At 46.7% G+C, this 15,622-nt stretch overlaps 1 protein-coding gene across 2 annotated transcripts in view; it reads right to left on the bottom strand.

Annotated features, from left to right (window-relative positions):
* Positions 1-1,785: 1,785 nt before the first annotated feature.
* Positions 1,786-15,622, bottom strand: part of LOC132980966 (protein Atg16l2) — a 28,975-nt gene continuing 15,138 nt past the window's right edge. For both annotated transcript variants that reach the window (XM_061047365.1, XM_061047366.1), the window contains exons 10-18: positions 15,534-15,622; positions 15,387-15,457; positions 15,232-15,303; positions 15,007-15,127; positions 14,823-14,928; positions 10,948-11,100; positions 10,815-10,862; positions 6,956-7,057; positions 1,786-6,011 (exon numbers count right to left, since the gene is read on the bottom strand). The exon at positions 15,534-15,622 is cut by the window's right edge and continues 17 nt beyond it. In XM_061047365.1, the coding sequence (XP_060903348.1) occupies positions 5,918-6,011; positions 6,956-7,057; positions 10,815-10,862; positions 10,948-11,100; positions 14,823-14,928; positions 15,007-15,127; positions 15,232-15,303; positions 15,387-15,457; positions 15,534-15,622 (856 nt within the window). In that variant the 3' untranslated portion in view covers positions 1,786-5,917. The remainder of the gene's footprint in view (positions 6,012-6,955; positions 7,058-10,814; positions 10,863-10,947; positions 11,101-14,822; positions 14,929-15,006; positions 15,128-15,231; positions 15,304-15,386; positions 15,458-15,533) is intronic.

Below are 15,622 nucleotides of genomic sequence, written 5' to 3'. Positions count from 1 at the left end.
ATCAACGTTATTAATTAATGACCTCCATACTTCATTAATAAACCGGGAGGGAATCAAAGTGTAAACGTGACAGGGTTTCAAACTGCGTCACAGAGGAGAGCGTCCGTACGAAGTCTCAGATGGGACAGATCACATGTGACATGAAACGACATCAGTGTAAACATTGAGGAAACCAGCTCTAATAAATGACCTCATGCTTAATTTAAAGAATCAAAACCCTTGAATGAATAAAAGGCGTCACATTGCATCGTTGATTTAAAAAATAATTTCATTGTTTTTATGTTTTTTGAGGATCGTTAAAAGTGTTCAGTTATTAGTTCAGAATAAACATTGCGGTAATGATCAGGTTTGTCCAACACAGGCTTCCATACTACAGCCACACATGATGTAGAAAGAGAATCAACGCAGTGTCTCGAACCTGCATTCTTTCAAATGTCCAGCAGGGGCCAAAAATCTGTCAGATTCTATAGAAGTCTATGATCAAACGTTCCTACTTCTCAGTTGATTTATTCCCTCAGTACATGTTCCTAACAAGTTTATGGTCTAAATCCAAACACAGGTAACTCTGTCTGAAGTCTGAGTAATGTCACCCGTCTGTTCCTGCAGGGGGCGCTGGAGTCCCATCGATGGCGGTCTCCATGCTGGAAATGCTGTCTCAGTCTAACTTTCAGTCAACCTAACGACAGGCTGAGAGCTGGAGCTGAGGCGGGTTTTAAACCTCCTGACAAACCGTTACACCGCGCCCACCTGTCAATCAGGTCAGCTACACGCCTTATTGTGAATAACTCTTATCCTTCATCAAATCAAAACTGATGAGTCATCAAAACATTCACCCCCCGTACAGTGTGTGTCCATCGAGACATGAGCTAATCACACCTATTTGGTTTTTTGAACCAGGCTGTAAACATGTTAATCTCTGCTGTAAAAACAGGCTTTTTAGAATGGGTGTGTATGTGACTTCCTGTGCTTCTGCAGCCAGCCTCTAGTGGACACTCCAGGAACTGCAGGTGTTTTTATTTTTTTTGCACTGCTGCATTCGCTTCATTTTTTTATCCACCGAGGTTGCAGCATGAAACAGGCTGCAATGTCATCCTCAAAGTCGTTGTGTTTGTCCCTCACAGGCTCAGGTTGTTATTCTAAACACAAACAGCTGTTACATCACTCTCTACAAACACACCACTCTTCAGAGATTTGACCTCACAGACGTTGTTGTACCGCCACCCTTAACACAAATAAAAAGGGAGGCTCAGGTAGACGAGCAGCTCCTGTTTTCAACAAGTTAAAGTTACTGTTGCGTCTGGCGTCCGAAGAGGACGATGTAGCAGCTGTTTGGTTGCAGTCATTACAGCCTGTGACGAGGGGAAATGAGGGCGCCGTTTCTTTAAAGAAGGTTTGTTCAGATGAAGTCTGTGAGTCAGCGGTCAGTCGGACGCAGCTGCTTCCTGTTTCTTCATTAATGACCTCAGTGGGAAACAGCCTGCAGCCTCATCATCACATTTGTACATTTCAACAGAACGCCAGAATAAAAATAAACACGCCGTTAATGAGAAACACCTGAGAAACGAGAGGACGTGAAGGACAGATGGACAGATGGACAGATGGGGAGTTTCTTAGAAAAGAGTTTAAACATGGAACGATGTCTCCTCCGCTGACAGCACGCGGTGGGAGGTTTGAACGCTCAGCTCCAGGACTTTTCAGGAATGACGACTCTACTCTGAACTCTGGACCGAGTCGGGGAAGTCGTGTCCTTAACCCTGAAAGGAAGAACTCTCGGACACAAAGATCTTCAAGTGTCCCATTTAATTCAAAGGTCCCTGAAGGTTACACAAGGTCAGAAAGCAAAAACAAGCAGAATGAAATCACTGAATAAATAAAACACAATCAAAAAGAAGAGAACGTGTTTCCCTTGTTTGAATCTTTGTACGTCATGTTTACATTACCAGTCATCAAAGGTTCTTCATGAGGAAACAGAAACGTGTTTTAAAGACAGTAAACCCAAACAAAACACGAGAGACCAAACTGAACCAGCCGTCAGAGCTGATTGGCCGACACGACAACGCTCTGACATCACGGTCTCTGACATCACGGTCTCTGACATCACGGTCTCTGACATCACAGTCTCTGACATCACGGTCTCTGACATCACGGTCTCTGACATCACAGTCTCTGACATCACGGTCTCTGACATCACGGTCTCTGACATCACGGTCTCTGACATCACAGTCTCTGACATCACGGTCTCTGACATCACAGTCTCTGACATCACGGTCTCTGACATCACGGTCTCTGACATCACGGTCTCTGACATCACAGTCTCTGACATCACAGTCTCTGACATCACGGTCTCTGACATCACGGTCTCTGACATCACAGTCTCTGACATCACGGTCTCTGACATCACAGTCTCTGACATCACAGTCTCTGACATCACGGTCTCTGACATCATTGTCGTTTGAATCACACGTCTTTCTGTCAACCTTTAAAGTCCTCATGAAATAAAAAGTACATCTTCCTGGTTTTAATCCGACGTTCCTGTTAATGTTAATTTATCCGCCAGCGGTTTCAAGGTGAGATATTTACGCCCCTAATGGAGGGGACACAGTGAGTGTGTGTGCATGTCTGACTGTGTGTGTGTGTGTGTGTGTGTGTGTGTGTGTGTGTGTGTGTGTGTGCATGTCTGACTGTGTGTGTGTGTGTGTGTGTGTGCATGTCTGACTGTGTGTGTGTGTGTGTGTGTGTGTGTGTGCATGTCTGACTGTGTGTGTGTGTGTGCATGTCTGACTGTGTGTGTGTGTGTGTGTGTGTGTGTGTGTGTGTGTGCATGTCTGACTGTGTGTGTGTGTGTGTGTGTGTGTGTGTGTGTGTGTGTGTGTGTGTGTGCATGTCTGACTGTGTGTGTGTGTGTGTGTGTGTGTGTGTGTGCATGTCTGACTGTGTGTGTGTGTGTGTGTGTGTGTGTGTGCATGTCTGACTGTGTGTGTGTGTGTGTGTGTGTGCATGTCTGACTGTGTGTGTGTGTGTGTGTGTGTGTGTGCATGTCTGACTGTGTGTGTGCATGTCTGACTGTGTGTGTGTGTGTGTGTGTGTGTGTGTGTGTGTGTGTGTGTGTGTGTGCATGTCTGACTGTGTGTGTGTGTGTGCATGTCTGACTGTGTGTGTGTGTGTGTGTGTGTGTGTGTGTGTGTGCATGTCTGACTGTGTGTGTGTGTGTGTGTGTGTGTGCATGTGCGTGTGTGTGTGTGTGTGTGTGTGTGTGTGTGTGCATGTCTGACTGTGTGTGTGTGTGTGTGTGTGTGTGTGCATGTCTGACTGTGTGTGTGTGTGTGTGTGTGTGTGTGTGCATGTCTGACTGTGTGTGTGTGTGTGTGTGCATGTCTGACTGTGTGTGTGTGTGTGTGTGTGTGTGTGCATGTCTGACTGTGTGTGTGTGTGTGTGTGTGTGTGTGTGCATGTCTGACTGTGTGTGTGTGTGTGTGTGCATGTCTGACTGTGTGTGTGTGTGTGTGCATGTCTGACTGTGTGTGTGTGTGTGTGTGTGCATGTCTGACTGTGTGTGTGTGTGTGTGTGTGCATGTCTGACTGTGTGTGTGTGTGTGTGTGCATGTCTGACTGTGTGTGTGTGTGTGTGTGTGCATGTCTGACTGTGTGTGTGTGTGTGTGCATGTCTGACTGTGTGTGTGTGTGTGTGTGTGTGTGTGTGTGTGTGCATGTCTGACTGTGTGTGTGTGTGTGTGTGTGTGTGTGCATGTCTGACTGTGTGTGTGTGTATGCATGTCTGACTGTGTGTGTGTGTGTGTGTGTGCATGTCTGACTGTGTGTGTGTGTGTGCATGTCTGACTGTGTGTGTGCATGTCTGACTGTGTGTGTGTGTGTGTGTGTGTGTGTGTGTGTGTGTGCATGTCTGACTGTGTGTGTGTGGAGCTCCCGCTGTGCCGTGCTTCTGAAACTCTGAAACACAATGTGACCTCACAGACTGGGACGCCGATATAACGCCGTCACAGAATCAATATGAACGTACAAAGACGTGATGCGCTTAGTAACGAGCATCCTGAGCGTCTGATTGGTGGAGGATTGTTTGTGTCACCTTGATGAATCAGTGAAACGAGGAGAGAAATGGATCTCAATGAGTCGGTTTGATGTGTGGAGACATCAGAGCTGTTGACTCGTCTCTTTGAAGCGGCTGACTTCACTCTTCAAAGCCGAGAGGCCGAGCGGAGGATTACTGCCGACGCCTTTTAAATGTAAATCAGACGAGACGCTTCAGCGGCTCGCAGGAAGAAGCTCACACTGTGACAGCTCTGCTTCTTCTTTTTCTTCACTGCTGACATCACAGAGGGCTCAGTGTTTGTTCAGAGGATGATCACCTCTCAGGGATCGTTTAGTTCGGTCTGCTCCGATAACGTTATTATCACAAGTTTCCTCTGTCGGCGCCTCGAGTGACGTGAAGAAGATGCTGCAGACATCCAAGATGGAGGGCGGAGCAAAGATTGGCACTATGATGGCTGTTTTTGACGCGTCAGCGAATGAGTGTGAGAGAAGCAGCTGTAAACGTGGATGAAGATTATACCGATTACGTGATGAGTCAGCACCACCTCCTGCTCGCTCGCTTGCAGCGGTTTGACTCGTGCGCTGGCCGGGTGAAATGTTCACACATTTACCAGAGACATCGTCAACCATCAACCATCTCTCCTCACATCAGAAAATCAGTCACAGATCTGCTGTGAAATAAAAACACTTTCAGAAGCTGAACGAGGATTAAAACTTTTAAAAATCCGGCAGCGTTTCATTTTTTTCGTGAACTTGAACTTCTTCTTCAGGTGGATGAAGAGAAAAAAATAAAAAAAAGTAATTCATGGCTCAGGCTGAGTGCTACAAGTTCCAGGCCGTGAGTCATCAGGGTTTTTTTACGCTAACGACCACAAAGACACAGAAGATGAGGCTAAAGCAGAAAAAGTGTTTCAAAAGGATGAAAAGATCAAACCTTCCATTTTTTGTATAAACTGATACAAATCAGTGCGCTTGGCACCTTTACTCTTCTTATTCGTTAACGATCTCTACGGATCCTTTTGGGTTGGATATGTCAAACTTGCCTTGAACTACAACTGACCAGTAGGGGCAGTGTAGAGTCATGTGTATGATGTGTCACCGTCAGAATATCTGCGACGGATCCGTTCGGTTTTAGATGTCGACGAGGAAAAGCGACCGTTACGTCCGTGCCTGGAGGAAAAGGAGCAGACGGTGTGTTCAGTCTGATCTGATCTGATGTAACTTTTGATTATTGATGTTAATATTCTGTTCCTTCTGATCTCAGCAGTGACCTCCTCCAGTGTCTCCATGACGGGAGTTTACGTCCTGCACATCAGTTGGTTAGACGGTGATGTCAGCTGGTCGTGGACGCCAACACGTGGCCATAAAGTCTGGTCCTCAGTTTGAGTAATGTGATGACACCATGGTTGGGTTTCACTCCTTTGCTCCTGGACCACCATGGGGTCCGCCTGTGGTGGGTTTCTTTTCACGTCTGTAGGTTTAACCTCGTTTGAAAGAAGGTCAGGTTTAGTTCAATCTGCCCAATGGCGGCTCTGATGGTAAATATTACAAATGTTTTTGATATTAAAGGTTACAAACAAGGTCAGTGGTTTTTGATTCAGGTTTCCCTTTGTCGTTGTTGTCAGTTCAAAAGCTGAAAGCTGGAAGAAAAGTTTCAGGAATTCTTCTCAGTTCTGTTAGAAAATGTAAAAGATTAAAAAAGCACCAAACAGAAAGTTTCACATCCCTCTTGTCCAATAAAAAACAGGCTGAGAAACACCGAAACCCAGCTGTTCCCTTTGACAGCTCTCAGACCGGTTTGTGTCTGAAAGTGAGGCGTGCTGTGTGGGGTGTTGCCGTGACAACATGACCTCTCTATGGATTGGTCGTTTCAGATGTCGCTCCAGAGGATGGCCAGCCTACTTCTATCCACACTGACGACGTATTCACCCGACAGAGACCAGGCCACAGCACTGATGGACGAGCTAGAGAGAGAGGGGGGGGGAGGGAGAGGGAGTTCTTAAAGGAACAGTACAACATTTAAATGTGGAATCCCTCAGAGAACGTTAAAACGATCAATGCACTTGAGCTTGTATAGCACTTTTCTAGTCTTCTGACTCCTCAAAGCTCTATTACACCGCAGGTCACATTTACACATTCACACACTGATGGTAGAGGCTGCTGAGTAAAGAGTCCATCAGTATTAACTCATCCATTCACACACTGATGGTAGAGGCTGCTGAGTAAAGAGTCCATCAGTATTAACTCATCCATTTATACACATTCATACAGCGCAGACGAAGCAGCAGGAGCAATTCGGGTGCAAGGACACATTGGACATGTTGCTGCAGGAGCTGGGGACCGAACCCTCGACCTTCCGGTTGAGAGACGACCGACTCTACCACTGAGCCAAAGCCGCCCCTGAAGTGTCCTGGGCCCTTTTTTGTTTTAAACCATAAAGAAATGGATAGAAACTCTTAACACTGAAAGATCTAAAACCTTCATGAAAATCTTCCTCTTTGTCCTGAATAAGCTGGAGTTCCTCAGGGAAGCATCCTAAGCCCACTGTTTGTCCTTTATATACGATTTTTAGGGGTTTACACAAACACTTAAAGATACTAAGAAATCTGTTTGACATTGAACACACTGAAAATGATCTGATAAAAAAATACTATATATATATAGATAATATACCATCAGAACAATAAACCATAACTGACTGTTTCTTAGTCGTCTAAAATTTTGTGATATTATTTGGATAATTGTCAGGCCATCTTTTTAAACTCCCTCAACTGCAGAATTAATGTTGATGTTTTTTTTCAAGTAAAACAACTGACTTACAGCTGAGTGTGAGCAGAAAAGAGGGAAAACCTATCAGTGGTGGTTTTGATGGGCCTCGATTTAAAATCCGGTATCTGTGTTGAGTTACCTGTGTTGGTCAGGTAGGCGTGTCTCCAGGTTTCCCGTGGAGACGTTCCAGATGTAAACAGCTCCGTCTGCTGAGCCAGCTGCCAGGAAGCAACCGTCCGGACTGGAGATAGAGAGAATGCATGAAGTAAGACTGAGGTTTCTCTAAAACAGGATTATAAAAAGAACCTGGAGGAGCTGAAGTTCAGTCATCCTAAAATGTCTCCTTCAGTTTAGATTCAAATACACATTAAAGGTGACATATCCTCCTCCCCCTCTTCAGTGTAAATGAGTCTCAGAGCACCTCAAAACATGTGTGTGAAGTTTCTTGTTCTAAATCCACTTTGATCCTGTATTTGATCATGTCTATAAACCCCTCTATTTCAGCCCTGCTCAGAACAGACTGTTTCTGTGTCTGTACCTTTAAATATGTAAATGAGCTGTGTCTGACCACGCCCCCTCTCTGGAAGGGCTTGGGTGTCTTGGTCTTTCTCGCTCCATGGCCTATTGTTTACGGTGAGAAGGCAGACTCAGAGGGCAGAACAAACACCTAGCTGTGGGAGTGTCACCCACCTGGGGGAGGGGCTACTGCCCTTTGTGATGTCATGAAGGGAAAATCTCCAAACGGCCTGTTTGAGCACATTTTCTGAAAAGTGGAGCAGGGAGAAGACGGAGAGGATGGATTTTTCTCTTCATTGGGGGGTTTGTAGACGGACTAGAGACACATGTTAGAGTTAGAGAAACATGGGGAAGTGGATTTTGAATGATATGTGACCTTTAAAACTGGAGGTTTTATCTGCATAATTCCTGTTTTCATATATATTCGTTAAGAAAAGTCGGTCTAAAGAAAAAAACTGCAGAATAAAATCGTCTCACAGCCGCTCTGAACTCATGGGAGCTCTTCTGAAGTGGATTTGTATTCTTCTTAAATAAACAGAAACTTTCAAACGAGTGCGGCTAACGATACAGATGTTTTTATCTCCTTTCATCTTTATGTCCATTTTTAACTCTTTAATCACGAGTCTGACTGTTAACAAAGACGAGCGGACGTGTGGAGCGTCTTGGATGGAATAACAATCATCACTCTGTAAGATTTAAAATCACAGCTTCTCAAACACTCCTGTAAGAGAATCTGCTGTTTTCTCATTTGATGAATCTGAAAATATACAAATATTTTCAGGAGATGTTCTGTGAATAAATCGACTGATTCAGATGTCACCGATGTGAAACATTAAAAATATTAAGCAGGTTTGAAGCAGCTGTTCCTGATTGGTTCTCCTGGAACCTCAGAGAGAACATAGAGAGCCTGACTGTGTGTGTGTGTGTGTGTGTGTGTGTGTGTGTGTGGATTTAGTGCTTTTGTCGCAGAGCCCAAAGCATCACTGAGCTGCTGTTGTCATGGAAACTGCAAGATATCAACCACGCAGCATCTATTCGCTCCTCTCTCTGTTGTTTTTGTAGAAGTGTTTGACAAAGACATTCATCAGGTAAACAGACTGTAACGTTTGCAGCAGGTAAACAGACTGTAACGTTTGCAGGTAAACAGACTATAACGTTTGCAGGTAAACAGCCTGTAACGTCTGCAGGTAAGCAGACTGTAAGGTCTGCAGCAGGTGAACAGTCTGTAATGTCTGCAGGTAAACAGACTGTAACGTCTGCAGGTAAACAGACTGTAACGTCTGCAGGTAAACAGACTGTAACGTCTGCAGCAGGTAAACAGACTGTAACGTCAGCAGCAGGTAAACAGACTGTAACGTCTGCAGGTAAACAGACTGTAACGTCTGCAGGTAAACAGACTGTAACGTCTGCAGCAGGTAAACAGACTGTAACGTCAGCAGCAGGTAAACAGACTGTAACGTCAGCAGCAGGTAAACAGACTGTAACGTCAGCAGGTAAACAGACTGTAACGTCTGCAGGTAAGCAGACTGTAAGGTCTGCAGCAGGTGAACAGGCTGTAACGTCTGCAGGTAAACAGACTGTAACGTCTGCAGGTAAACAGACTGTAACGTTTGCAGCAGGTAAACAGACTGTAACGTTTGCAGGTAAACAGACTATAACGTTTGCAGGTAAACAGCCTGTAACGTCTGCAGGTAAGCAGACTGTAAGGTCTGCAGCAGGTGAACAGACTGTAACGTCTGCAGGTAAACAGACTGTAACGTCTGCAGCAGGTAAACAGACTGTAACGTCTGCAGCGGGTAAACAGACTGTAACGTCTGCAGGTAAACAGACTGTAACGTCTGCAGCAGGTAAACAGACTGTAACGTCTGCAGCAGGTAAACAGACTGTAACGTCTGCAGCAGGTAAACAGACTGTAACGTCTGCAGGTAAACAGACTGTAACGTCTGCAGCAGGTAAACAGACTGTAACGTCTGCAGCGGGTAAACAGACTTTAACGTCAGCAGCAGGTAAACAGACTGTAAAGTCTGCAGGTAAACAGACTGTAACGTCTGCAGCAAGTAAACAGACTGTAACGTCAGCAGCAGGTAAACAGACTGTAACGTCAGCAGCAGGTAAACAGACTGTAACGTCAGCAGGTAAACAGACTGTAACGTCTGCAGGTAAGCAGACTGTAAGGTCTGCAGCAGGTGAACAGGCTGTAACGTCTGCAGGTAAACAGACTGTAACGTCTGCAGGTAAACAGACTGTAACGTTTGCAGCAGGTAAACAGACTGTAACGTCAGCAGGTAAACAGACTGTAACGTCTGCAGCAGGTAAACAGACTGTAACGTCTGCAGCAGGTAAACAGACTGTAACGTCTGCAGCAGGTAAACAGACTGTAACGCCTGCAGGTAAACAGACTGTAACGCCTGCAGCGGGCAAACAGGCTGTAACGTCTGCAGCAGGTAAACAGACTGTAACGTCAGCGGGTAAACAGGCTGTAACGTCTGCAGCAGGTAAACAGACTGTAACGTCTGCAGCGGGCAAACAGGCTGTAACGTCTGCAGCAGGTAAACAGACTGTAACGTCTGCAGCGGGTAAACAGACTGTAACGTCTGCAGGTAAACAGACTGTAACTTCTGCAGCAGGTAAACAGACTGTAACGTCTGCAGGTAAACAGACTGTAACTTCTGCAGCGGGTAAACAGACTGTAACGTCTGCAGGTAAACAGACTGTAACTTCTGCAGCAGGTAAACAGACTGTAACGTCTGCAGGTAAACAGACTGTAACTTCTGCAGCGGGTAAACAGACTGTAACATCTGCAGGTAAACAGACTGTAACGTCTGCAGGAAAAGAGACTGTAACGTCTGCAGGTAAACAGACTGTAACGTCTGCAGCAGGTAAACAGACTGTAACGTCTGCAGCGGGTAAACAGACTGTAACGTCTGCAGCAGGTAAACAGACTGTAACGTCTGCAGCGGGTAAACAGGCTGTAACGTCTGCAGCGGGTAAACAGACTGTAACGTCTGCAGCGATTAAACAGACTGTAACGTCTGCAGCGGGTAAACAGACTGTAACGTCTGCAGGTAAACAGACTGTAACTTCTGCAGCGGGTAAACAGACTGTAACGTCTGCAGGTAAACAGACTGTAACTTCTGCAGCAGGTAAACAGACTGTAACGTCTGCAGGTAAACAGACTGTAACTTCTGCAGCGGGTAAACAGACTGTAACGTCTGCAGGTAAACAGACTGTAACTTCTGCAGCAGGTAAACAGACTGTAACGTCTGCAGGTAAACAGACTGTAACTTCTGCAGCGGGTAAACAGACTGTAACATCTGCAGGTAAACAGACTGTAACGTCTGCAGGAAAAGAGACTGTAACGTCTGCAGGTAAACAGACTGTAACGTCTGCAGGTCAAACAAACAGGTGTTCTGTTTGTGATTGGTTGATTGACCTCAGACCAGGTGAGTGCAGTCAGCAGTAGTGGATGATGAAGAGCTCACCTGATCACAGCCTTGGTGCTGTCACTGCCGCATTTAAATCCTTCCGCTCTGATGGACAGACACACACACACACACAGTCAGAATCTCTTCGTTATAAAAACACAGAAATAATTCTCAACTTTTACATCTCTACCTGAAACACACACGGTCGTTGCTCCCCCTCCTCAGGTCGACCATCTGGAGGCAGTCGTCACGACAACAGCTGAGCAGCTGACGGTGGTCAGAGCTGATGTCCAATGAGGTGACTTTACCCTGAGCGGGGAGTTCCTGAACACAGCCGATCGTCCTGAGAGGAGACAGGCGAGCGTGAGCTTAGCTTTAAGTTGCTTTTATCTTTATTTGTATGGACGAATAAATCTAATCTTGATTCATGTTTAATTCACGTTGCTTTATTTCACTTTTCTAACTCCCTAAAGGAGATTTAAACTCAGGCTGGTATACTTTAAAAAGAGGTTTTAATCAGCAGTCAGCTCATTGGACGGCATTACTGTCAATCACAGGGCAGGGAGGGGTGATGCTGCTGTGTGATTGGAGGACAGGCACTCGGAAGGCGGGAGGAGAGTGGGAGGATGATCCGTGGAAGTTGCTAGGTAACAGAGGGAGCGGAGGGTTGCCGTGGCGACTGAACGAATAAGAGGTCTCAGGGGGTCTAAACCTCAGCGGTCAGTTCGAGACGGAGCGGAGACTGCTGAGTTTAAGGAGGGAAATCTGCTGATCACAGCACAGAACACAAAATCTGATTCTGAAGACTCTAATGAAGAGAAAGGATGGAGAACAGGACGAGGAAAGGATGGAGAAAGGATGGAGAACAGGACGAGGAAAGGATGGAGGAAAGGATGGATGAAAGAATGAGGAAAGGATGGAGAAAGGACGAGGAAAGGACGGAGAAAGGACGAGGAAAGGATGGAGAAAGGACAAGGAAAGGAGGAGAAAAGGATGGGGAAAGGATTGAGAAAGGAGGGAGAAAGGACGAGGAAAGGATGGAGAAAGGATGGAGAAAGGAGGGGGAAAGGACGAGGAAAGGACAGAAAAAGAAAGAGGAAAGGACGGAGAAAGAACGAGGAAAGGATGGAGAAAGGACAAGGAAAGGATGAGAAAGGACGAAGAAAGGATGAGGAAAGGATGGAGAAAGGACGAGGAAAGGACAGAAAAAGGACGAGGAAAGGACGGAGAAAGGACGAGGAAAGGATGGAGAAAGGATGGAGAAAGGACAAGGAAAGGATGGAGAAAGGACGAGAAATGGATGGAGAAAGGATGAGGAAAGGAGGGAGAAAGGACGAGGAAAGGACGAGAAAAGGATGGAGAAAGGACGAGGAAAGGAGGGAGAAAGGACGAGGAAAGGACGAGGAAAGGATATAGAAAGGACGAAGAAAGGACAAGGAAAGGATGGAGTAAGGACGAGGAAAGGATGGAGAAAGGACGAGAAAAGGATGGCGAAAGGACGAGGAAAGGAGGGAGAAAGGACGAGGAAAGGACGAGGAAAGGATGGAGAAAGGACGAAGAAAGGAGGAGGAAAGGATGGAGTAAGGACGAGGAAAGGATGGAGAAAGGACGAGGAAAAGATGGGGAAAGGATGAGGAAAGGATGAGGAAAGGACGAGGAAAGGATGGAGAAAGGATGGAGAACAGGACGAGGAAAGGATGGAGGAAAGGATGAGGAAAGGATGGAGAAAGGATGGAGAAAGGACGAGGAAAGGACGAGCAAAGGATGGAGAAAGGACAAGGAAAGGACGAGGAAAGGACGGAGAAAGGACAAGGAAAGGAGGAGGAAAGGATGGAGAAAGGACGAGGAAAGGATGGAGAAAGGAGGGAGAAAGGACGAGGAAAGGATGGAGAAAGGAGGGAGAAAGGACGAGGAAAGGACAGAAAAAGAACGAGGAAAGGACGAAGAAAGAACGAGGAAAGGATGGAGAAAGGACAAGGAAAGGATGAGAAAGGACGAAGAAAGGATGAGGAAAGGATGGAGAAAGGACGAGGAAAGGATGAGAAAGGACGAAGAAAGGATGAGGAAAGGATGGAGAAAGGATGGAGAAAGGACGAGGAAAGGACAGAAAAAGGACGAGGAAAGGACGGAGAAAGGACGAGGAAAGGATGGAGAAAGGATGGAGAAAGGACAAGGAAAGGATGGAGAAAGGACGAGAAAAGGATGGAGAAAGGACGAGGAAAGGAGGGAGAAAGGACGAGGAAAGGACGAGGAAAGGATGGAGTAAGGACGAGGAAAGGATGGAGAAAGGACGAGGAAAGGACGAGGAAAGGATGGAGTAAGGACGAGGAAAGGATGGAGAAAGGACGAGAAAAGGATGGAGAAAGGACAAGGAAAGGAGGGAGAAAGGATGAGGAAAGGACGAGGAAAGGATGGAGAAAGGACGAAGAAAGGACGAGGAAAGGATGGAGTAAGGACGAGGAAAGGATGGAGTAAGGACGAGGAAAAGATGGGGAAAGGATGAGGAAAGGACGAAGAAAGGATGGAGAAAGGACGAGGAAAGTGTGGAGAAAGGACGAGGAAAGGGTGGAGAAAGGACGAGGAAAGGATGGAGTAAGGACAAGGAAAGGACGAGGAAAGGATGAGGAAAGGACAAGGAAAGGACGAGGAAAGGATGGAGTAAGGACAAGGAAAGGATGGAGTAAGGACAAGGAAAGGATGAGGAAAGGATGAGGAAAGGACAAGGAAAGGACAAGGAAAGGACAAGGAAAGGTGAGGAAAGGATGAGGAAAGGATGGAGTAAGGAAGAGGAAGGATGGAGGAAAGGATGGAGTAAGGATGAGGAAAGGACGAGGAAAGGACAAGGAAAGGATGGAGGAAGGAAGAGGAAGGATGGAGAAAGGACGAGGAAAGGACAAGGAAAGGATGGAGGAAGGAAGAGGAAGAATGGAGAAAGGACGAGGAAAGGACGAGGAAAGGACAAGGAAAGGGTGGAGTAAGGACAAGGAAAGGACGAGGAAAGGACGAGGAAAGGATGAGGAAAGGACAAGGAAAGGATGAGGAAAGGACAAGGAAAGGATGAGGAAAGGACGAGGAAAGGATGGAGTAAGGAAGAGGAAGGATGGAGGAAAGGATGGAGTAAGGATGAGGAAAGGACAAGGAAAGGATGGAGAAAGGACGAGGAAAAGATGGGGAAAGGACGAGGAAAGGAGGGAGAAAGGACGAGGAAAGGACGAAGAAAGGATGGAGAAAGGACGAGGAAAGGATGGAGAAAGGATGAGGAAAGGGTGGAGAAAGGATGAGGAAAGGATGGAGTAAGGATGAGGAAAGGACGAGGAAAGGATGGAGTAAGGACAAGGAAAGGACGAGGAAAGGATGGAGTAAGGACAAGGAAAGGATGAGGAAAGGACAAGGAAAGGATGGAGTAAGGACAAGGAAAGGACGAGGAAAGGACGAGGAAAGGACGAGGAAAGGATGAGGAAAGGACAAGGAAATGATGAGGAAAGGACGAGGAAAGGACGAGGAAAGGACGAGGAAAGGATGGAGTAAGGAAGAGGAAGGATGGAGGAAAGGATGGAGTAAGGATGAGGAAAGGACGAGGAAAGGACAAGGAAAAGATGGAGGAAGGACGAGGAAGGATGGAGAAAGGACGAGGAAAGGACGAGGAAAGGATGGAGGAAAGGATGGAGGAAGGAAGAGGAAGGATGGAGAAAGGACGAGGAAAGGACGAGGAAAGGATGGAGAAAGGACAAAGAAAGGATGAGGAAAGGACAAGGAAAGGATGGAGGAAGGAAGAGGAAGGATGGAGAAAGGACGAGGAAAGGATGGAGAAAGGATGAAGAAAGGATGAAGAAAGGACGAGGAAAGGACGAGGAAAGGATGGAGTAAGGACAAGGAAAGGACGAGGAAAGGATGGAGAAAGGACAAGGAAAGGACGAGGAAAGGAAAGGACGAGGAAAGGATGGAGTAAGGACAAGGAAAGGACGAGGAAAGGATGGAGTAAGGACGAGGAAAGGATGGAGTAAGGACAAGGAAATGACGAGGAAAGGATGGAGTAAGGATGAGGAAGCATTGGGTCTGGGTTACCTGGTGTCCCACACTCTGATCTTGCAGTCGAAGTGTCCGCTGATGATGCAGTTCTCAGAACAAACGAGGTCGCTGCAGTACGAGGTCACTCCAGCTACCTGCACACCTGCACAGGTGAGAGCACCACTTATCAACCAGAAGTGGATCAGCGATGTGTTATTCAACAGGTGTTGATGAGACTCACAGGCGGCTCGCTGCAGGTCCCACAGTCTGATGGTTCTGTCCGCGCTCCCCGTCACCACCTGGTGGAGCAAAGGGCTGAACCTCGCCGCCGTCACCTTCCTGCTGTGACCTGTCAGAGTCAGCTGACGCACAGGTGACACAGGTGAGACCGACAGGAGGAACACATCCTCTGTATCAACAGCTTAACTTATGTGATGTGGTTTGTTTTGTTTCTTATCACGGTTACCTTGGCAACGGAGTCGTCCAGTCGCCACAACAGGGCGGACTTATCGTAGGAAGAAGCGAGGATCCTGGAGCCCTGAAAAAAAAAAACATCCACCGAGTTGAGACGAGGTCATCATCAGACTTCAGGTGTTCAGCTCACAGGTGTGTTTGATTTACCGCGGGGTCAAAGTCGATGCAGGTGATCCCCTCTGTGCTGCCGTCCAGGGTCAGTCTGTGAGTCAGCAGGCCTGATGACATCATCAGTGAGGTCACAGCACGTCATCAGAACAGAAACAAACAGAAGAAGAAGAAGAAGAGACGTACCTGCTCTGACCTCCCACAGTTTGATGACTCGGTCGGTTCCTCCGGTCGCCAACAAGTCGGAGCTGGAGCTGAACCTCACAGCGTTAATG

Source organism: Labrus mixtus, chromosome 9 (assembly GCF_963584025.1).
Source record: "Labrus mixtus chromosome 9, fLabMix1.1, whole genome shotgun sequence".
In the NCBI taxonomy this organism is placed as follows: domain Eukaryota; kingdom Metazoa; phylum Chordata; class Actinopteri; order Labriformes; family Labridae; genus Labrus; species Labrus mixtus.
Note: the sequence above shows the minus strand (reverse complement) of the source record. Positions and strands in the feature narration are given on the sequence as shown.